Source organism: Bacillus rossius, chromosome 18 (assembly GCF_032445375.1).
Source record: "Bacillus rossius redtenbacheri isolate Brsri chromosome 18, Brsri_v3, whole genome shotgun sequence".
NCBI lineage: Eukaryota > Metazoa > Arthropoda > Insecta > Phasmatodea > Bacillidae > Bacillus > Bacillus rossius.
The window spans coordinates 6,472,314-6,496,168 of record NC_086345.1 but is presented as its reverse complement, the minus strand read 5'-3'; the positions used below and the strand labels follow the sequence as shown (position 1 = coordinate 6,496,168).

Below are 23,855 nucleotides of genomic sequence, written 5' to 3'. Positions count from 1 at the left end.
GCTATGGAAGTTAAATTATTCCTATGGAGTGTAAAGGACTAAATGTTTTAGGTCCACGCGTATGCCGCCGTGCCATACCGTAATCGCCTGGCCACAAACCGGGCCGTCAACTCAGTCTAGCCAGTGGCAGGGAATTCACTCAAACAAAAGCAACATCTGCCCACTCAGCTGCCGGTAACTGTACGTGCTTGATCACTCATAATGCACAGTGTTCAAGCATTTGAGACAAAACTAGAAGTATTACAGCGTGCAGATTGTCATGAAGGCCACGCTCATGTTGGTCGCACTTAAGGTTTAAGCAAGTCAACTGTGCACACAATAATACGAAATAAGGACTCTTATCAAACGTTCATATAAGTCTGATGCTGTTGGTTGTACTAGCGGGTATATTTATTAGATATCGGAACAGAAAAGAACAGATGATTCACGTGGAAAAGGTTGTTAAATTAATGTTGCAATGAAAAAAAAATAATCAATGGCCTGACAGGATTGGTGTGAACCAGGTGGTGATACGCGAATAAGCACTTTAATTTTTAAAAAATTAAAATGTAATTATACGGACAGTAATATCAGTTTCACTGCCAGTAAAGGATAGTTTGGAAAAGTACGCGACGTGAGTTGAAGGTCACGCCCAGGCGGGCAAGTCAGCCAGCCGACTGACGATTAACAGGGTGTCTACAGACTCTGCGGAAATTATTTTAGTGACCTTTTGGGGACCATTTAGCAAAATATTTTGTATAACTTTTTGGGTTTAAAATTCATCAACAATACTTTTTACTTACGATTTACCGTATTTATGCAGATATAGGCCGCACCCTAAATTTTTGATTAAAGTCTTAGAACAAATTAATATCTCAAAAAGAGGCCGCACTGAAATGCTGATGAGCGGCAATCACGAAGTACGTACCTATTCACAGAGCGATCGTGGCAACTGCGCGCCATCGATAAGAGCGTGCTGGCAACAGCGGAGTTTGACCTTGTCTGCATCCTGTGTATAGTTTATCCTCCTCCTCCCCCGCCCCGCCTCCATGGCTTTGGTAGCCATACACAGGCAGCGGACTTTGTTGACCTTGTAGTTCCCCCCCCCCCCCTGTTCATCCTTGTTTCCACGTACCGGTAATTACCACCGTTGTTTACGAGAGTCGTGCTGCATAGCTACCTACGTAAACGTGTACTGGAAATTTCAGTCATATTTTTACAAAGTTTAATATTTATATTTATTTTCATTTACATATATTTATTTATATTTTGCGTGTGTCGGAGATGGGAAAAGACAGAGCTAGTTACAAGGCTAACTTCAAACTGAAAGTGGTACAGTATGCACAGGAGAGAGGCGGGAAGGAGATTTGGAGTGGACGAGAAGAACGTGAGAAGATGGGTGATACAAAAAGAGAAGCATGTGCACTGTGCTTTATAGTAGGTATTGTATAGGCGTCTGCGAGCAGAAGATTTTCACTTCAAGTCGAGCTCGAGCGAGTTTGCTAAAATACTCGCGAGTATCGAGTCGAGTTCGAGTTTTTTTTTTAAGTTTATTGCACATAAATTTACTGTGATGAAGTAATGAAATGTGAGAACTTTTGAGAAAAATATGGAAATAAAAAAAGAAACCATTATCATTGTTAGCCTACTAAATAGATAGACCTACATTAGAGGTCTGCGAGCCTAAGAATTTTACTTTGAGCCAAGCTCGAGCGAGCCTACTTGAAAGTTCTCGAAGCTTGAGCTTTTGTGATACAGTTACACTTTTGGGAAATTATTTTTACCTTAAACTTAGTAGGTATAATGTTTGAATAAAGTATTAAAATGAAGTGGGCTTATTAATTTTGGGTAACTATTTACAGAGTGCTTTTATAATTTGCACTGCTAGGAAAAAAAACATGTTTTCCATTGAATCTAACCTGTTTCCATTGGTTCATTAGTAACTGATATCATCCAACTAACATAACCACAGTTTACAAGTACGTATATGTTTGTGTAAATGTAACATATCTTTGGAATAATTTCATCCTTGTCAATTTTTCTGGAGTCCTTACTGAGCTTCAACTAACTGAGCACCAAAAATCATGTTGTTTGAAAAGTACATTCACATTGTTTCAACATTTCCACTTTTCGGCACAAAAATTCTGAGAGAGATTGTCATAGAGTATTAAATTCTGTTCTTCAATCTATCATGCAGAAAAATAATTTGTTCTGCACGTTCAGGAGTTAAATTAGCTCTACGATTAGAGATGGTGTTTACAGCAGAAGAGAAGCGTCTCTCGCTGGCAACCTGTGTGGCTGGAATGCTTTAGTAAAATTCTTGGTAAATATGTAGAGTCGCGGTATAAGCGGGAAAAAAATGCTAAAATTCCGAAAATACTTTTATTCTATGCTCTTTCACTTCCTCTTTTCAAATCAACCGGCGGAGATAAGAAATTCCAAATACTTTAGGAATATCGAATTTTTTAATTTTCATCACAATACCTGGGTATTCATGCGGCGATCAACATTGTTTCTGGTTTACGAGTATCTATTATGTTTCTTATTGGACAATTTTGTCACGTGACAGTTCCGTGATTGGCCAGTATTCAAATGAACCAATACGTGATTATTTATTTATTTATTAATGTTCCGTCGGAGTTATCGCGACGTAGGTGAACGACTACATTATTTCCTTCTAATGGCAAAGGAAATGTACCCGCCTCCAACTTAGGTGGGTTTTTAACGTTTCTAATTTTAAAGTCTTATTTATTTGGATATTGTTGCGCAAGTAATAAGTAACAAAAATATTTTACGTGAGTTGTTAATGTTCATCATTTGTCCAGGTTTGTTAGGTCAGGTCAGTTACATTATAAATACTTTAAAACTAAAGAACCATTGAAATTAATTCACATTATTTTTTATGTCCGCTTAGTTTGAAAGTATTAATAATGTAACTGACCTGACCTAATCGACAATTTTATTTATTACGCATTCACGAACACACGGCAAATTAACAAAAATGGCGTCAGTCTAATGGTTGTACAGGTGTTGTATTGCAAAATTAAAAAATTCTATATCTCCTAAAGTATTTGGAATTTCTTATCTCCGCCGGTTTTAATGAAAAGAGGAAGTGAAATAGCATATAATAAAAGTAATTTCGGATTTTTAGAATTTTTTTTTCGCAAATACCGCTACTCTACATGTTCAAAATTAAAAAATTGGATATCTCCTAAAGTATTTGGAATTTCTTATCTCCGCCGGTTGATTTGAAAAGAGGAAGTGAAAGAGCATAGAATAAAAGTATTTTCGGATTTTTAGCATTTTTTTTCCGCATATACCGTTACTCTACATATTTACCAAATTGTTTAACCTCAAAATTAGTGTCAAATATCTGTAACTTGTCATTAAGTTTAATCAATTTAAAGTAATAAAAATAGAAGCATTTTACTTAATTCAATTTAAACATGCAAAAAAAACTTACGCACAATAAACCTACATGGAAATTAAAGTCTTTTTCAATGTCCTGTAGTCTGAAATATGTTTACTCATATCATCAAATGTAGAGCTGTACTGAAGAAGCCGATTTTGCCAATATTTAGTTGAATCGGCATTTCTGCCAACTTCCAATACTCTTGTTAATTTTCGGCCGATATTACTGAAAAACGAAAGAGACTGCCATAACCTAAAAATCCACGAGTACCCCTTTCACTTTTCGTAGTAGTACTGCATTCTTTCAGATCACATTATTTCTTAGCAACATGTGCCAACCGTACAAATCAAGATTTAACATCTTTTTTTTTTCAATAATGTTCTTTAATTTTAATATGTCCTAAATAAATACATTACCATCACGGTAAATACACATCTCGGTTATTACGGTAACTATAGTGCAAATGTGGTAACTATCATGCTTCTGCAGTAGTTATGGTATCTACAAAGAATCTTGTTCTTTTTATGGTAATTATCTTAAGATAACTATTGGAATTGTACTGTAGTTATGGTACATCATCCATATTTCTTCGTAAGTTGTTGTTCATTTGTCTTTTCTTCATATTTATATTTACGTGCGCCATAACTGGCAGGAACTTTCATAAAAATTTTAAACGGGACTTTATATCACACATTTAATGGCGTAAATGATGAGACCCCGGACAATTTAAACGCTTTTTACAGTAAAATGCGGGAAATGTTTCCGCATAAAGCGGGAAATACTTCCGCATAAAGCAGGAAAGTGATACATTAATGCTATGCGGAAAATTAAAGAAGTAAAAAAAATTAATCACGGAAATTCGTAAATCCCGGGTACGTAAAAATGATGTGTTCATGTAAACGGTCGATCATGTTACATTATAAAGTAAAGGATAATAGTGTTGTAAGACTTTTATTCCGATATAATGAGAGTCTTTTTTTTTATAGCTACAGTGCAAGAAAAGCTCGCTCGAATTTCGAGTTGTTGAAAAGCCACGAGCTCGAGTTCGAGTATTACTAAAAAACTCGACTCGAAACTCGAATTTCGAGTACTCGCAGGTGTCTAGTATTGTAGTTATTCAACAACTGCAGATTTTAAAAATTATTTACGGCAACACTCACTTGGCAACATCGCAATCACCACCTTACCCCACACTCCGCCTGTTAGAGCCTAGATGCTACCTAGGTAGTTGCGCGCGCATCAGACGCTGGCAACAACATTCGCCTGGCACTCAGTAGCGCACTGTGCACGGCACTTGTAAACAAAGCGGACTTGCAGGTCTGCTTCTATAGCTTATTTACTTTACTTCCAAGTAAGTTTATAACGTTTAATGGTTTCTTTTATAAACTCACAGTAGTAATGCATCTCTAGTCAAAATATTTGCATAAAAAAAAAACACACGCAAATAATGACATCTACGCGTAAACACCCGGACCTACTTTATTTTCAGCTCCAAACTTTGTTAAAAAAAAGGTGGGGTATTTACAATTGTAAATACTACTTTACCTAATGTTCAAGAAAACTATTTTGTGAGCGGCAGTTGCCAGCCCGCTGCTATGGTGCATCACGAGAGGTTAGGGACGATCGGCAGCGGCCCATTCTTTGTTTACATTGTAGGTGAGTCGTGTCTATTTTTTATTACATGTAAGTACTTATTTGTTTATACTTTAGACTTTCATGCATTGAAAATTAGTTTAATCAATTGTATATTGACAAATTTAAAAATTTTTTTGGGAAAAAAGGTTTTTTTAATTTTTATCTCACTAATAGGCCGCACCCTAATTTTTGGGATCATAATTTTGGAAAAAAGGTGCGGCCTATATCTGCATAAATACGGTATCAGGGTATCTACAGATATCTGGCAAACCAATTTCAGGACTTTTTCAGGACCTTAGTGACCACTAAACGTAATTTTTTGCGTAAAACTGTATGCAGCAATTTTTTTTTCAATCTGATTCAAGTAAACTTGAATAAGATGCATCAAGCCCACAACATGAAGGTTTAGGCCTAGTTGTCACATCACTACAAACATTTGACTTAAGCTTAAGCCTACTAGTTATTAGTATGGCCTGGAAAATTTCTGTGTTTTCAGTATGCAAAAAGCGGTACTTTCAAATTAGAAAAGCGGTTGTTTAAAGTCGGTATTTTCATTATGCAATGGAAATTTTACCAGTATTTTAAATGTTGACTAAATAGTGCAGTTATTGAATATAATAGTTTACATATTTAATAAACAATCCATGTATACTAGGAATAGACTAATATGCATAATAACAGCCAATTAAATCCAAAACAGTTACACAAAACAGACACGTTGCCATAGATGTTTGCAACTACAAATTTTCTTTTTTTCCGGCTGCCGATGCCACATGCTTAGCCGACTTTAGGTGTTTGTCAATGTAATCTTTTCTTTCCCATGAAACTTTACAGTTGCAAAATTTGCACTTCACTGTGCTATTGTCAGTACAATAAAACCCATGTTTCTGATACTGATGCTCGGTCTCGAGCACTCAAAGTATTATTCGGCATTTTCAAACTATAGACAGAAATATGTTGCAACATACTACATACAGGCTGTTACGAAAACAATCAACTAAACTTGGCGCGCGAATAAATATCAGCAGTGGAATGTCACTACGTTGGGAACACTGTCGCGGCTCGTGACGTCAACAACAGATGCTGGCTGCATGATAGTCACGCATGCCCGCACACTCCCAGTCTCGCTGCGCGGACTAATTTTGTACCTGCAAAATCTTTATTTGCTTATTCTCTTGCTATTTACGAAGTTACACAAAATAAACAACTACGGTAAGATAAATTCGTTAGCCGCTAACGTATGTGTTTAGCTTTACACAGAATAAAACTTCTCACTGTCTGGGAAATGTATGATCTTCGGTAAGGAAGCATTCGCTTACGTGAGAAGTTAGTAGAAGCTATGTTGGCTAACCTGGACCGTTACATTTTACCATATACGATGCAACTTGGATAAATACAAGATATTAGGTTATTCTTTTGCTTTGATATATTTTATACACTTTTCGCAAAATACAATAAACACGTTCTCATATCCGGCCAAGTGTGCACGGTAGTTTAGAATTCGGCATCATATTATTTTTATTTTTCATTGAGTGCAAAAGTTTGAGTTTGCTTGCATTCAATAAATACGGTATTGGCATAATGGAGTGGAGGAACACGGGGTTGCCACTTGAACAAACCCCGGCGCACAAATGAGAAGAAACTTAGTGTGAACAATGCTATCCTGAAATGCTGTGACACGTTTTTGGAGTAGATAATCACAGCGACAGACCGACAGGATACGCTCCCGGCCTTGCCGTCAGCGATGTTTATTTTGACAGCTCAAGCAATTATATTTTCCACGTCCCTTCACAACGTAAAAAAAAAAAAAAAACACAGAATGCAGATGGAAAAGTAACTATGCAGTAAAATAAATATATTTACAGCTCTGCTAAATTTTTCTATTCAATAAAATTCGAGGTATTAGTGATTTTTCAGCAGAAACTGCTGTGACTAATAAACAAATTGTAGCATAATAACTTAAACTTATAAAGTATTTATCAACGGCGAAGGACAGTCGTATAAGCCCATAAAAATATTTATTTTACCGAGAATAGACTATACAACCTGGCTTTTTTTGCACACGGGGTGGGAGGAGAGGAGAATGCTGACAGTTTCTTACGCAGAAGGTTGAAACAAGGGAGGGAATGTGTTGAAATGTTAGCTGTTAAAAAGAAGGGGGGGGGGGGGGTTGTTTTTACAATGTCTGTGGCTCTGGGAGGGATGAGCCTTGAAGAATTAGCAGGGGATGGGAGAGGTAAGCGTCGCTATGACGTCAAGCCGCCGGGCGGGAAAGATAAAGTGACAGCTGAGATGGCTTTTCGTGCGATAGTGGAGGCGCCGAGCTCGGCTAGACACTGCCGCGTGGCCAGTCTAGAGGGGTGGTATCTATTTTTAGCCGTCTTTTGTATGCCTGCCTGCTTACAGTACAGCTCTCGCCAAGAACGTGAACACTTAGCGCCCAACAAAGTGTAACAGACTTGTTTTTCAGCCGATTTTACTCAAATTTTCGACTTTCTCTGCTCAAATTTTTCACCGTTTCTCAAAAAAAAACGGTCGTATAAACGGAATGGACGCATCAGAGGGGGGTCGCCTCGGCGGGATTCTACTGTAATGGTACTTTTCGGGGATATATTCGCAGTGTAATATAGAAATGTTGTGATTTTCACGAATGTACTTACTTTTCACGTTTTCATGCGAATTTTCGCAAAATTCGCGATCGCGAAAAATTCCAGGCCCTAGTGATGAGTCTACAGACAGTGCTGTACAAGAACAGGTCATTGTTTATGTAAGGATTGCTGTTAAAGAAAATTGTAAGTTTGTAGTGTTAAAACATGTAGAAAGGCCTAATGCAGCCTTGATTTATGACTGCATATTGTGTGTTTTAAATGAGTATTGTGGGTTCACCATTTCAGATTTAAAGCTGCATTTGGTAGGCTTTGCAAGTGATGGTGCAGCAGTGATGCGAGGATTGCATAATGGAGTTAGTACCAAATTGAAGCAATCAATTCAGCCACATTGTCTAGCACACAGTCTTGAACTCGCATTGAAGGCTGCACTTTCTGAAACACCATTGAATCTCAAAGTGGAACATTTCTTGAAGAAATTATATGCATTCTTCCACGATCTTGAAAAAATATTGTGAAACTCTGAGAATCAAGTTCTGCGTACCTACCAGAGTTGGAGGCTCAAAATTGTTCCTGCACTCATCCTCACTGCAGAAAATTTACGCCAGGAATCAACGTGAAATGCATAGAGGCACTGGAAAATAGCGTTTATAATGGCTGATTGTAGCATTTATATTTTGCCATATAGCATTTATATAGCATTAATTTTAATTCTTCTCCCAGTTTATGCGGATGTTGCAAGCTTTGCATATAAGTATGTTAGTGTCACTAACATAGAAATGGTGCGACTTGTATTACTCTGCACGTGAATGCAACGTAACAGATTTTGTCCGTCCCATAATGGTAATTATATATATACACACACACACACACATACATATTTTATAGTTCTAACTGCATTGCACGCGAACGCGATACAGAAAACCGACTTTAATAACCTTAATTTTATTGTGAATAGCAGCGCAATATTTTAGTTTCACAGATTACCGCTTGTTTTTCGGGTTAGGGAATAAGGAAAACACTAGGTACGTCCAACAAACGAGTGACAAAAGCATAGAGCTACATTGCTGCCATCTTTTTTTCCCGTTAAAGTGCTAATGAATTTGACTGAAGTAGATTTTCGTAATTTTTTTTGTAGTTGCCAAATCTAAGCTGCGTGGTTGTAAACTTAAATTAATGCATTTTTATATTTTAGTTGTTGTCATTTAACAGTAAATAATTTGATTGCTTGTGTTAATAGCACGCACACGTTTGCAAACATGGCCGCTTCAATGTTTTCACTTTCTTTCCCGTGAAAATATTCATGCGCGTAAATAAACGTCTCTCTTTAACCGTTTACATTTGTTTGGGTCGTACGTTACGTTTGCCGTTAACCAAGTTTCCACGCAAGCCTATGCGTATTTAAATTGTTTTTCGTGTTATTTACAAGATTCATAGATTGTGTTGATTGTTTACATGGCTCGCCATCGTCACCGTTTATTAGGTAATCTTGAAACACGGTAAGAAGATGGATAAAATAAAGAATGTTCTTTATTGTATGAGTTAGGTAAACCTAAAATTTACTGGAAATTTTAATATTACTTGAAATTTTAATTCTTTCTTCTAAAAACGGGATTGCAGTGTTTATTCGTCGATAAACCATTTTGTCGCTTTTATTCGCGCCTATATCGTTTTTACGATTTTCCAGTGCCTCTAGTAATGCATCAACTGCTGGTTCATGCAAATTTATTGACGATGCACTGGACAATTTGGAATTTTTTCAGTATATTCACTTCTTTTGCGATGTAACCTCCATTTTGAGTTACTTTTCACAACTTTTGCAACATCCTTATTTGACTGTAGCAGAAACACAAAAGTCACTGTTTGATACTATCACCATGTTGCAGAAGCTCTGTGACAAAGATGGCTTTCATCTCCGTGCATGCAACAAATTAATTGAAGATGAAGCTAAGCAGTTGAAAGGAGCTCCTTTGCAGACACCCAAGAAAACAGCTGTTATAAATATGCAATTGTTGAAAATTTAGAATCTCGCCTTGGAGATAAGAAAACTGGACTCTGTGAATTACTGACTGCTACAAATTTGTGTAGTTTTAAAACGTGGCCTACAAGCATTCAGCCAGAGTTTGGTGACACTTGCATCGTTAGGTTGATACACTTTTTTTCTGCCTCCCTTGTGAATAATGGAGTAAAGTGTGAAATGATTGAGTTGGAATGGACAAGTCTAAAGACCACAGTTTACCAGCTGTATAACCCAGTAACCAAAGCAAATTGGAGTGATATCAATCTCAAATACCACACTGAGTATGAAAATGTACTCTCTCTCATTGATCTTGTGCTATCCCTGCCAGCTCACACTGCAGATTGTGAGCGAGGGTTCTCGCTCATGAAGTCTATAAAGACAGACTGGCGAAACTGTCTAAATGATGATACACTGTCTGCCCTCATGCGTGTTCAAATACAGTCACCTTCTGAAAGTGAGTTTGATCCAGCACCAGCAATAAATCTCTGGTATCATAATGTTCAGAGAAAACGTCGACCCTTTCAGCCTCCTTATCGAAGATGTTCAAGAGAGAATCAGCAAAGTTATTCGTGCAGTGACTCAGACAGAGACTCGTCTGAAAATTATGATTAAATAAGGATGTTAAGTGTGTGATAAAAATAGGTGCAAAATATAGCAAAAATCCTTTTTTCACACTTTTTCAGCGACTTTGAATTTTTTTTTATTTGGGTAAAACAGCGGACAGGCAAATTGGATGGCGGACAGGCAAATTTTCGATTACACCTGTCTGTTGGGCAGGTTAAAATATTCCTTGAAATCTAGCCCTGATTATGAGTATATCATAAATAAACTACATTAAAGCAAACCCAATTTTTCTTGCATCCTTTCAATTTTATATTACTACTTTTTAAACTAACCTACCAATAAAAAACACATTTACATTAATTTCAAAATTGCTCTGCATGTTTTTAAATACTAAACCAATTTTTATATATTTTTATTGTAAATGAAATATCGAAGAAAAATATAAAAACACCATTCATAAGTATACATTATTTATAATATAAACAGCAGCAATTTGCATTTTTTTTTTTCAGTATTTGGTTAAATTGACAACATTTTTATCCTACCCTGATATGCTTGCTTCAGTCAGCAAATGCATCAGCATTCCAGGTATCATGTGTATGGAGTTGAGAATTATTTCTTCTCTTCTGCTATACAAAACTTTCATGCACAATTTTACACCCATTTGTATAACAGAAGTTATAGCAGATTATGGGCATCAGGTGGGGGTGGCCTTAGTCGCTGGCAACTCGCAGGACTATCTTAAAGACATGTCACATTCCTCACACCCGCTGCAGAGGTTTGCACTCAAAAATGGCACACGACACATTTCGTAGGCACGATGAGCAGTTATTTTAATTTTGCTAGACAAATTATTCCCAATGACTTTTCAAAAATTATCGGGTTTCTCGTGGGTTTTCTGGCACCAAAAAAATTCCCAGCTAATTTCAGGTTTCTTAATTTTCCAGGTCGGGTTGCCACCCTGATATTTCCAAGTCTTTGCGACATACACGAGGGATTGAAAATAAAAAGGTAAGCAGTTGTGTCGGGTAACAGCACCTGTTCAGGACGTTGTAGTGGGGGACGTAGAAGTTTTTGGCGATGGGCCGCAGGCTGCTCATGTCCCAGTTGGGCTTGCTGAGGCTGCCCCCCGGCTGGCTCTTGCCGTTGGCCCCTCGCCAGTCGTCGCCCCCGCCGAACCGGCCCCCGGAGGAGCCCGGCCGGCCCCTGAAGCCACCGCCGCCAGCACCGCCGCCGGCTCCGCCCCTGCGGTCATTGCCTCGGAACCCGCTGCCTCCTTGGAACACCCTGCAATCAGCCATCACACAGCCCCACATCACAGTTGCAGCATTGCTACATTTTAAACTTCCACATCTCCAAATTTCATTGTATATGTTTTAATATTATAATAATTCTGTAATATTTGTAATTCACATTATCTGAAAATTTTTATTAATCTTTGTTTTTTACTTCAAAGTTATATGTATGTAAAACTAAATAGATATGTATGTGTATTTAAAACTGTGTAGGTACATGTAAAACTGTTATGTATATGTATTAACTGTAAATATGTACTAAATGACATGTTCCATAGCCTTATGGTTTCTACCAAAAGAAGGCTCAATGGAATATAAATAAATAAAATAAATAAATAAATTGTATATTGTAACTGCATTTCTTCAGGTACAAAAAAATTACTTTAAAACAGCTTTATTTCAGCACCTTCAATATCTACGTACATGTTTTCTTGCGACACAATGCAACATGGTTAGTCATGAGTGACTTCGCTGTGCAGGTTCACATGCTGGCCGTAATCATTTATGTCCATCTGGCCAACTGCAGCCCTCCATTTGAGGCAGTGATTTCAAGATCAGGTTTTAAAAACAATTACATAAACCTCATCATAGTCCGTACCCTCTTGTGAAAGCAATCAAAAATTAAGGAGTTTTTAAGGACCCTTTTAATTCATCACCTTCACCACTGCCAAGAGGTACAAACTATTTGTAATATCACAAATTACCTCAATAAAAGAACAGTGTTAAATAGTTAATTCACAAAAAAAATATTTTGGTGTGTTAGTTCAATTCTATAGTCTACAAATATCTCTCAAAAACATATTTAATTCAAGCATAGTGTCCATCTGAATTTTCAGCCATAGCATTTAATTTTATCACTAATTATATTTACTTTATAAATTAAAAAAAAAGTAAAACCCACTTTTTAATTCAAAGGTGAGCTACAAAATTCAAAAAGCAAATTGTAGAGAATTTTTTCCTTAGTTATTGTAATTGCAGTTAATTAAATTAGGGTCATACATTTCAAGTAAAAAAATATTATTTTAGTCAATACCCAGCTGCATTCTACCGAAATTTCTAGAGTTGTTCCGATACCGATACTTAGTATCGGTACCGGCCGATACTTAACTTTTTTTAATGTACTTGTATGGGGCATGGTATCGGGCCGATACATTGGTATCGGGCCGATACATTGGTATCGGGCCGATACATTAGTATCGGGATACAAAAAATACAAATGGCCTTTTAATAATTATCAATACATATCAGCAATATTTTTTTACCAGTTGGTCCGATAAGAAATAAACCAGGAGCTATCTTTGCTTACTAATAGACCATTGCCGGCAGTGAATACCTCATGTTATCGTTATCTTATCTTTATAGCCTGCCTGTCTGGCACTCACGCTGCACAACACAGGAATAATAACAAACAAAAGCAACTGCTACAACACACCAATGATAATATCACCAGGTACAGCAATGCTGAAGCATACAAGTTTCGACATCTCGCATCTGCAAGGAGAAGTTTCCGACAAAAACACGTGATACGATCGATATTGTTCCAGTTAAGGTACTGCGACATCTCGTGACTAAGCAAAGAACTATTCCGTGAACATTTTTGCATGCCAACAAAAACCTGTGGTGCGACTGATATGTTTCATTACACTGACATTTTTCCAATGCTTAAAGAATAAAAAATACTGTTTTGTTTATGTTATTATGGTTTCACGAGTGTTTAGTGTTTTCGACTAGTACCGTTTTTAGGATTGCAATCACGTGTCTTGCTTTTTTTTAATTTAGCAGCTATGAGTTATTATTAACTGGTAAAAAAAAAAATGTCTAGTGTGTGGAAATACTTCTCTAAAGACTTGACAGATAAGTAAAGCGAAATGCAACCACTGTGGTAAAATCGTGTCTCGGGGTGGTAAGGAAAATAGTAGTTTCACGACATCAAATCTTACCAAGCAATTGAAACATTGTGTTTGTGATGCACATCAAAATGTGTTAAAGCTGAAAGCTTGGAGTCAAAAAAACACAGAAGTGTTTCGTTTGCATCTACCAGTCAGAGTATTCCTGAACAAAGTAGCAGTAGTAAACAACTTACCTTAATAGATACTTACAATAAAAATTGCAAGTATGAGAAAAATGACAAATGGGCGAAAGAAATAAGCAGAGCAATTGCAGAAATGCTTTGCTTGAACAAACTACCATATAGATTTGTGGAAAGTGAGGGTTTTAAAGTGTTGATGAACAAGATATGTCCAAAATATGACATTCCAGGTAGAAAACTTTTTGCCAATTCTTTGATACCTGAAATATACGAAGAAGCAAAAGCAAAAATAAGTCAGATTTTGACTAGAGCAAATGAAGTATGCATCACCTCAGACCTATGAACATCTGTAGGAAATAGGGATTACATCTCCATTACTGCACACTTCCATGACCCTGACTTCAAAAAGTATCATTTGCTCTTGGAAGTGATGCCATTTGAAGGTGCTACACACATGGCCCAATTGATATCTGAGAACATGAGAACTGCTTTTGCACAGTGGAATATCTCAACTAAGGTGAAAGCAGTAGTCACTGACAATGCTGCGAACATGGTTGCAGCAGTAGCAAAACTCAATGTTGTGCATATGGGTTGTTCAGCTCATTCAATCCAGCTGGTAGCCTAAGTTAACTATTAGTTATGTTACTAAATTTATTGTAGAGATTTCCTATCAATCTGCTGAACTTAATTTTTGAAACTTATTGGATCAGTTTCATGTTAGGCTATTCTACTAGTAATTTTCTTCACTTTATGTAGGCTTATTTACCATTTATTTTTGTTTTAGGTTGTCAATCAAGCAGTTTTGAACCATCCAAATGTACGAAAGCTTCTCAAAATGGCAAGACAACTTGTTGGGTTTTTTAAGCATTCAACATCTGGAATGAAGGCCTTGAATTCAGCGCAGTTATCATTGGGTCAAAAACCAAATTCTTATTACAAGATGAACCCAATAGATGGGATTCAGCATTTCTTATGCTACAGTGGCTTGTTGAGTAGAAAGATGCAGTTGCAGGTTAGTGTATTTTCATTTCATTTTATCCCATTTTTCCATATTTACAAAATGCTTAAACAAGCCCTAAATGTACCTTATCGTAAGATAACTTTTTTATTGTTTCAGTTGTAGCAAATAAATTCCCACAAGTTACAAACTTGCAACCATCAGACTGGGTCTTGGCTGGCAATGTCCTAACAATTCTAACTCATTTTGCTCAGTTCACAAATGAGATCAGTAAACAAGACACATCTATAGCTGATATTTGGTCTTTGATTCATGGCCTGAAATCAGTTTTACTTGACTTGCAAGAAGAACTGGAAAAACAGAATGTGACAGGTTTATTGAATGACCTACATTCAGAGCTGGTAAGGCGGTTTCCACAATTTTGACTCCAAGGCTAATATTTTGGCAACAGTGCTGAATCCTAGGTACAAATCCAGTTTCTTCGATGATGATATTGACAACACTTTGAGAAAGTGCAGAGAACTGATTTCTGAAGAAATTTCTCTCATTGAACCTACTGCTAGTTCCAAGAACAGTCAAAGCGATGATGATGATGATATGATGATAACAATGAATGTGAAAAAGTAACAGAAAATCATCAACGCTCTCTTTTGCAGGTTAGTAACATAAATTTTAATGGTTCAGGAAGTTTAATAAAAATTTCTTGTATAAGAGTCGATTTTTAATGTCCATTGCTTTATTTTCTAGGTAAACAAAAGACTGGTAAGTCAGAAGGCCAGAAACAAAAGATTCGCAGTAGGTGAAACCAGTGTTGAGAGTGAACTGAATGACTACCTGTCAGCTATGATACATCCCCGGCTAGTTTCCGGGGTTCTTCACCATACAAGAATCTCAAGAGATTGGCCAAATTCTGGCTTGCTGTACCAGCTGGTTCAGTCTTCTCTGAACTAGTCTTTTCGCAAGCTGGACTTGTTACAGATCACCGCAGTCTATTGCTTCCTGAACATGTAAACCAATTAGTGTTCTTGAAACAAAATTTGCGCTATCTGAAGTAAATGAATGTGTGTATAAAATGGGCCTCAGATTTACTTTAGCTTGCCATCTTTCTAATACTGTGCAAACATATTTCAATTACTTTGTTATTTTAAATGGTGTAGTAAAAAGAAAAGTATTTTTTAAATTTGGATTCATTTTTTTTATTTTTTTACAACAATATTGGCATGTAAAAATATAAAATAAAAAAACACTGATATCGGGGTATTGGTATCGTAAAATATGGTATCGGAACAACTCTAGAAATTTCATTTTATATATTTGTGTACATATTATTTCAGAAAGTAATTGCTATTTGGGAAACAAACCATTGATGGTAGGGGATAGCAAATTTGTTCTTTGACCCTCTATTCTGAAGTTCAGATGTAAATAAGTCATTGTTTAGAACGCAATTGATTTATCGTTGATATATATAGTTTTGTAGAAGACCTACAGAACATCTACAAGACAAGCTACTTAATGAAAGTATAGAAGAATGTACATTAGCATTTCAATTTTGAACTTCCTCTGCTGTTTGATGTTTACAACTTAATTTAATTTATACTTTTTATTTTAATTGTATAGTAATGTAATTTTGTAACAAGTCACAATCGTGCCTGGCTAAGATGACTGTTCTTGCACAAACAAACTCTTGACAACTTTCTACTACTGTTTCAGGCAGTGGTGTGTTAGGTTTAAGACGATTATTTGGTTTGAAACTGTTCATGATAATTACCAAATTAAAATGTTCAATATAAATTTCCACTTGTATTCTTCTCAAACGACACAATTATCACATGTTATTTCTACGATCGTAGATCCTGCAGCAAACAATCACTTCACTTCCTCTGATCGTTACTCACTGTTCCGTGCCTTCACCAATAGCGAATTCACCCTAGCGACTGTCTTCCAAGTGCGCAGATACACGGGAAACAAATCCTAAGTCTTGGGGTGGGCCAGCAGACTACCTGGACCTACGCTTCACATCTGAGGCGTACAAATTCTCAGTAAAATGTCAGAGAAACTTGATAAAACAAAAAAAAAAGGTTAACATTTATTGTGCACAGCCCCGACACTTAATTAAAACACGAGCTTGATATCTAAAGAAAGGGGGGGGGGGGGGGTTTCCGGCTACTGGGCCCAAAGATTCCGAAGATCTCAGAGTGGATGGCAAAAACAGAACACAAATCGACTAATCAGGGGGCTTATGGAGGAGACTGGTGGAGCTATCTGGAGGCTCACAAAAGAACTTGTGGCGTGAGTCGCCAGGGGGCAGGCTGAGCTTGACCACTGCTCAGATGAGTTGCTAATTTCGCCACAAGAGCGCAGAGACGATGTTCAGACCTTGAGACAGGTCGCCCGGGGTTAAGGACCGGTCAGTGCTCTGGGCAGTGTTCTCAGGAAAGCCTGGGGGGGTGGGGTGGGGGGTTGTGGAAACTGTGATGACCGTGGGAACGAGGCTCTACTCAGGCCAGAAGCGTGACCGAGGGTTTGGTAGAACGGCTCGCAAATGTGCCTTGAGGTGCTTGCCTCGGGAGATCTCCAAGAAAAACAGGGCCCTGGGAAAACACAGGGATAAGCCGTCTTGATCACGGCTCGGAGGGGAAGCACAGGCGACCGGCATGCATCAAAGCAGGGATAAGACGAGACACAAGCTGGCTCGCAAAGACTCTGCAAAAATCAGATCTAGCGCTGGGAACAGAATAGGGAGGCTAGCCTGACAAAGATTAAGTGGCAGTGTGCAGAGAGCAGAAAATTTTTTTAAGTTTAGTTATAAAATTACTGGTAAAATTATGTTTCAAAATTCAAATTTAAATTTTTTCCCAAAAAAACGATAATTGGCAGCACAATACACAGTTGGTTCATTGGTAATGGTACTTGCATTTAATTAATGATAACAGGTAGATATTCAACACATGAATTAATAATAATGCAGTTTGGTAATAAACACTGACAATTTTCATGTGTTTTCCAGATTTTGAAGACACCTTTTCAACTCGCTGAGTTCTCCATTTTCCAGATTATCCCGGTCAAGGGTAACCCTGATGGTGCAGGCTCCTGAAGTATAACTTCAAAATATTGGCTTTATTTGATACTTTTAACATTCTATTTGAATCATGTTTTAACACTGAATTTGTCAAGGAAAATAAGGTTTAAAGACTGTAATATTGCTACGAGGTGAGGTAGGAATATTGATAATCATATGTTTAAGGATGTAGTGTTTAGCTATGTTAAAAATTAGGACAATATTCTAGACTAGTGGCTTCTGCCTAAAAATACATTTAGGCCTGCTAACCACTGTGGTGCTTGTGATAAGACAGGAGTGAAAGATTGTGAGATTTCAATTACCCACTTAAGTTTTTCAGTCCAAGTGCTTACATCATCACATTTACGTTTTCGTTTTGATACTAGTCGAGTTAAATGCATTTTCATAATAATTACGAAAACAGTTTTATATATATTTCTGTTGTGAATGTCACTGCAAATATAAAGAAACATTTTATATTACTTGTATTTGAATTAAAACTTGTACAATATGAAGTACTGCAGGCATAGTTTTATGGAAGCAAGCAATGTCCAAATGAATTGTTTGCTATTATTTGGCATTTGTTTGCTAAGTGGAAGCATCTATTTGTTGGCTGGTGTTTCTGGAAGAGTTGATTGGTTCAGCACGGAATGCACATCTGTATGATGAGAATTCCTAAGCACTTTGGGGAATAGATAGCATTCCTAATTTAACAAACGTTCTACACAATGACAAACATTTTCACTTCATGCTCACAGCAAAAGAGATTTATGCACATACAACATAGATGAACGTTTACAGTTACAAGTTGGGTAGTTATTCTGTATCCCACATCCAAGTTTATCCCTTGATCCTAATGACATGATCATGCCATTTATGAAAAAAAAAAAAAATAATTGGCCTGACAGGATTGGTGTGAACCAAGCGGTGATACACGAATAAGCACTTTTAATTTTTGAAAAATTCAAATGTAATTATTCGGACAGTAATATCAGTAGGATGGTTTGGAACGGTACACGTTGAATGTCACGTCCAGGCGGGCAAGTCAGCCAGCCGACTGATGATAAAGTACATAACCACGTTATCTCCTGTTACGCGGTGTCGTATTTTTCATACAAAGTATTAGATGGGAGGCATATAAAGATAAATGGTGTGACATATTTATAGTCGAGTGTTATTCAACGCATTTATATTACGTAAAGTATTATTTCCAGCACAATTTTGGAACACATTAAATAAATTAGCCTTGCTATTTACGGAAACTAATGCTTCAGAATACCCGATTTTAAATAACACAAGCATTTTTTGGAACAAATTAGTCATGCTAAATGAGGGATAGGTGTAATATCAACCTGTTTTATAAAGCTACTGGTAACTTACATGCGCTTGCAATTTGGTAACAATTTCTACCAGTCTTAAAAACAAAGTAATACATTTTACAAGTATAATTTGTAGTCTTTAAGTGGATGTTAACTAGATATAATATTCACTGATGCTGATGGATGGTATTGATATTATTGAGGTTAGGAGAACATCCAACTTTCAATCCAGGATTAATAATGACCTTGTGATATTTCAGTATAGGATAAGGTTCTGAATAAAATCAATTGCATTCAAAAGACAGGATATAGGACATCAACTGTAAAATCCAACACATACCTGCCAACCTTACAGAAAAGCAATTAGTACAATTTACAAAAGAAAATAGTACAATTATAGTACAATCATTGAGAGGCAATTTTTATACGTAATACAGGCGCGGCAAAAATTATTTTGTTTTGCACATATAATGTTCACGAAAAAAACTGTAAAAAACAAGATGGTAATAATTTGGTTTTGGAAACATACCTTTTTTTTAATGATTCTAAGTGCATGTAACTGGATACATATCATGGTGCTTGAATACGTTATTTATTTTTTCTGCAGCAGGGATACATGTGTGGCAGATTTAGCTTTCTTGAGAAAAGTTTCATCTAAGACTTGTTCATAACAAATGCTGTTAGTACGTTTTGCCAACAATATATTGTTTAAAACTTTGTCTGACATTGAAGCTCTGAAAGTGGTCCTATTTTTTTTAATGCTGCTAAAAACCCTCTCACACTCAGCATTGCTATGTGGAATAACCAACACTGATAGCATTGCATGAGCAACTGTCATACTTAGGAACACCAACACCACTACCTATTTTCCCTATGTAAGACCACAACTTGTCTATTCTCTCCACTGAATCCAGTGGGATGTCATTGTCCACCTGCAAAGAACAAAACTGTTGTTGAAGAATGTCTAGTGCCTCTTCACGTGTCTCCCCATCCTTGACAAGTAGAACAGCAGGAAACATGTCCACAAAATACTTCACTGAAGAAAATGATGAGCTCTCAATATTTTTCACATTAACCACTTCAGCATGCTTTAAAATTTCATTTTTCAAGGGAAATTTAATTGCAGGATAACATTTGTCTTATCAAAAACAGGAATAACATGCCACAAAAAATAACAAACTGCTTTATTTAGGTCATCAGTGAGAAACATGAAAACTCTCTCTTGACGTGACAAAATTGGAATGGTTTTTTGCTCTACTGGTTCACATGACTGCTTGATCTTCTTGCCATAACAAAAGTTATCTGAAGTTGAAGTTCTTTTTAAGGAACTTTCACCTGAACACAAGCCTGCATTTCTGTTTTCATCTGAAGCTCTGCAAGAACTTTCTTCGACTTTACCTGGCAACTTCTTAGGGATTTTGTACAAATGTAAAGAACCTTTTATACATTCAAGCTTACTATCTACTTCTTCTTTATAAAACCAAATTAAGGGTTGCCACAAATCTATTAACCTACCGATACACTCTCCCAGGGATAGCCACCTAGTGGAGACATGTTTCAAGAATTTCTTTGATTTTTTGTCACAGAGGATTTGCAAATTCTTGAGCTGCTCTTTACGTTTAGCACTTTTATGCAAATAGTAGTAAATATCAACAAGGATTTCATCTACACGAACATGAAGCCCTGTGGAACCCTTTTGTGCTGCTAAGTGCAGTAAATGGCATGCACATCCCAAAACAATAATATTTTCATTATGTTGCTGAAGTTCTGCGGCTACACCATTTTTGTGGCCAATCATGACCGATGCATTATCGGAACCTAGGGCAATGCAATTTCTAACAGGAATGGAATGCTTTTCTAAACTGTTGAGTAACATTTTCCCGATGTTTTTCCCAGTTGCAGCACCCTCTAATGGTACAATTTCAAGCAAATCCATTTTGATTTGAGAATCTTTCTCACTAAAATAGGTCACTACAACTGGGTAAAGCTTAGAATCATTGTTGCTCCCATCTGTAGCAATTGAAAATGGAACTTTTTTCAACATACCTGCTGTAACATTTTGACGCTCACTTGCCATTTCTGCAATTATTGCAGTGGTTTTGGTGCGTCCACAACTGTATTTCTTAGATTCTTCGCTCCAGGGAAACATTTTTCTCAACAAAGGTCCAGCATGATCTGCTACTGACACCGGCAGGTTATGTTCCAGAATAAATTATGTGAAATAACATTCTGCTCGAATAACACTAAAATCGTCACTTTGAACACTAAAAAAATTACTAATGTTGGTTGAACTTCCAAGTGAAGCATTCCTTGTGTGTTTCACTGTTCCTTCGTGAACTTTCAAGTCATTTCTACCCCCGTGCGAAATATTTATTTCACACGAGCAATAAGCACAGAAAGCATAATTGACGCCAGTTTTTGAACGCCTAACCCACGGAATTTCTTTACTATAACAATCTAAAAATACTTGGTTATAAGATTTCTTTTTCTGTTTACTCGCCATTTTTACCGCAAATTTCCGCGCATGCTTGAAAACAAACAATTCCCGTACGCGTATGTGTAGCTTCTCCCAGTAGCAAACACGGTAATTTTCCACTGCCAATGGCGTTCAAGGTTACGTTCGTACAATGAGTGAATATTACGGTACGCTGTAGTGAAAATATTGCATAACTACTACAAATGGAGTATGCTAGTTCCGAAAATACAGTATTACGAGCTTTATTTATTATCTACTAAACGTCTTCTGTTGTGTACGATCTTGATACCGCATGTCGCATGTTCGATACCGTAATTGTATGACATCAGTATAGATTTACTGTTACGAATCACCCAAATGAGACAAAAATTGGAAAAAGCTTGGAAATCGTACAATAATTTACACCAATAGTACAATCGTACATTAGGGCGCAAAATTGTACATTGTACGGGAAAATCGTATAAGTTGGCAGCTATGCCAACACAGCGTAAATAATCCCACCCAGCGACTCTTCAACTGTCACAATTCGACAAAAAAAAAAATTCTGATTAACATAAATTTACACCTCAATAAAGCTACATATTGTAGGCAATCCACAAAAAAATATACATCAAGCTACAGATAAAGGGTGATTTCCAACAGTCACCACTTTTATGAAAAAACTAACGACCAGATATTTATTTTTTTAATCTAGTTACTTTGTTCATCTAGCAAAACCAAAATATTTGAATGTTGGTGACCAACTGGATATTGTAACCTATTGGATTTGGATATTGTAACACATGTGACATTCAAACCCAAGCGTCAACCCTAGACAGGATTTTTTTAGCGTTATGGAGGTGCGAAGCACAGGCTTGCTACATGCGATGGCATGTAACCTAAAATATAAAAAATTAGGTATTAGGTTTGGTACACACAATGACAATTCTTCTTATGTATCAGGTTACATGATGTCGCAAGTAAGCAAGCACTTCAGGCCTCAAAGATGCTAAACAAAAAACCTGTGTCAAGGGTTGACACTTGGGTTTCGATGCACAATAGGGAATCACGTAATTTTTCTATAGTTATTTACATCACCTGGCATTACAATAACATACATTCATACGCATGGAAAACCACAGAATAAGCAATGCAATTGAAGCACATTGAGACTGCAGCTTAACTGCAAAGGCTATTTAATGTGAACTACAAACAATAATTTCTCAATATAAATGAAGAAACGCTGATTACAGGATAAGTAGTGTGTTTCAAAAACCAGATTGAAATTTTTTTTTACGTGAAAGCTGCACAGATAGAAAATTACCGAGTACAGAATATGATACCCAAAAATTTATTAAATAAAGAAAAATTTTGTGCAAAACAGGCATTAGAATGCCTTCACATTCCCATGCTTGTCCCATATAAATGTACTTCAGCACCGTTATCAATACTACTACCCTCTATTTTTACGTAAAACTTGGCTTCTAAATACACAGTACCCTACAATTATAAGCATTCCAGTCGACTTAAAAAAAAATTCATTTTATTAGTGTAAAAGTTTACATTTTCTTTATGAAACGTATTCAACATGTTCAATTATTTATTCCTTAAACTTATAAACTGTCTACAGTAACATGTAAAGTAAAAATGATTTTAACTAGTATTCAAATTAATGTAATATTTAATATAACCTATAGCGGATGTCAAAATGGCGACGATTCTCAACACTTAACTACGGTAGTAGTCAACAGATTCGTATACTTTCTTACCGAAATTCCTATTCGGACAACCCTTGGGATATCAGAACAGGGGCAAGTACGTAAAAGTAAATACTTTAAAATACATTCAGATTGGGCTTCGCATACCTTACATAAATTATTTTTTTTGCTGCCTGGATTCCATGTACTACCGTATCTAGAATATTCTGGTGTAACAATCAGTATACCCTAAAACCATTAACTAAACATTCAAAAAAACTTCAAACAAATTAAAGATAGAGCTATGGGCAAAAAACTTACATTTCCTTACAGCTGATGTGCAAACGAGGATCTGAACACAGATGATACAAAACCTGAAACATTGGAAACAAAGTCAGGAAAACCATACAAACACAATAATCATAATAAATTAAACTACTCAAAGTATTTAACAAATATTTTTTACAACTTAAATAAGAAAATAACAATTAAAAACTGGAAAATTCGCGAAAAGATTCACCTCAATGCAGTCAAGATGGCGAAAGAGACCTTGCAGAATTTTGACAGCTCACTTCGCCACAAAAAAAATCAATATTAACATTTCCGTCAATAGTACAAGAGTATATTCTTCTTCACTTCAATCAAAAGGTAGCAGCACAAGCAGATATAGGCCACTTTCCTATTTACACTGTAGTCAGCTGACGCCACTACATATTGTTTAATTACTGTAGTGAAGGAAATTAAGCTTTTTCCGAAGAATGATAACTAAACGTAGTTATAAACAGTTAGGGCCGTGTGTTTAGGACATGAGTTGCCTGAATGGTTATG

General features: G+C 36.5%; 1 protein-coding gene across 1 annotated transcript in view; it reads right to left on the bottom strand.

Annotated features, from left to right (window-relative positions):
• Positions 1-23,598, bottom strand: part of LOC134541406 (uncharacterized) — a 40,643-nt gene extending 17,045 nt beyond the window's left edge. Inside the window, exons 1-3 of the mRNA XM_063384833.1 lie at positions 23,548-23,598; positions 23,349-23,401; positions 11,255-11,503 (exon numbers count right to left, since the gene is read on the bottom strand). Of these exons, the coding sequence (XP_063240903.1) occupies positions 11,255-11,503; positions 23,349-23,350 (251 nt within the window). The 5' untranslated portion in view covers positions 23,351-23,401; positions 23,548-23,598. The remainder of the gene's footprint in view (positions 1-11,254; positions 11,504-23,348; positions 23,402-23,547) is intronic.
• Between the last annotated feature and the right edge of the window lie 257 nt (positions 23,599-23,855).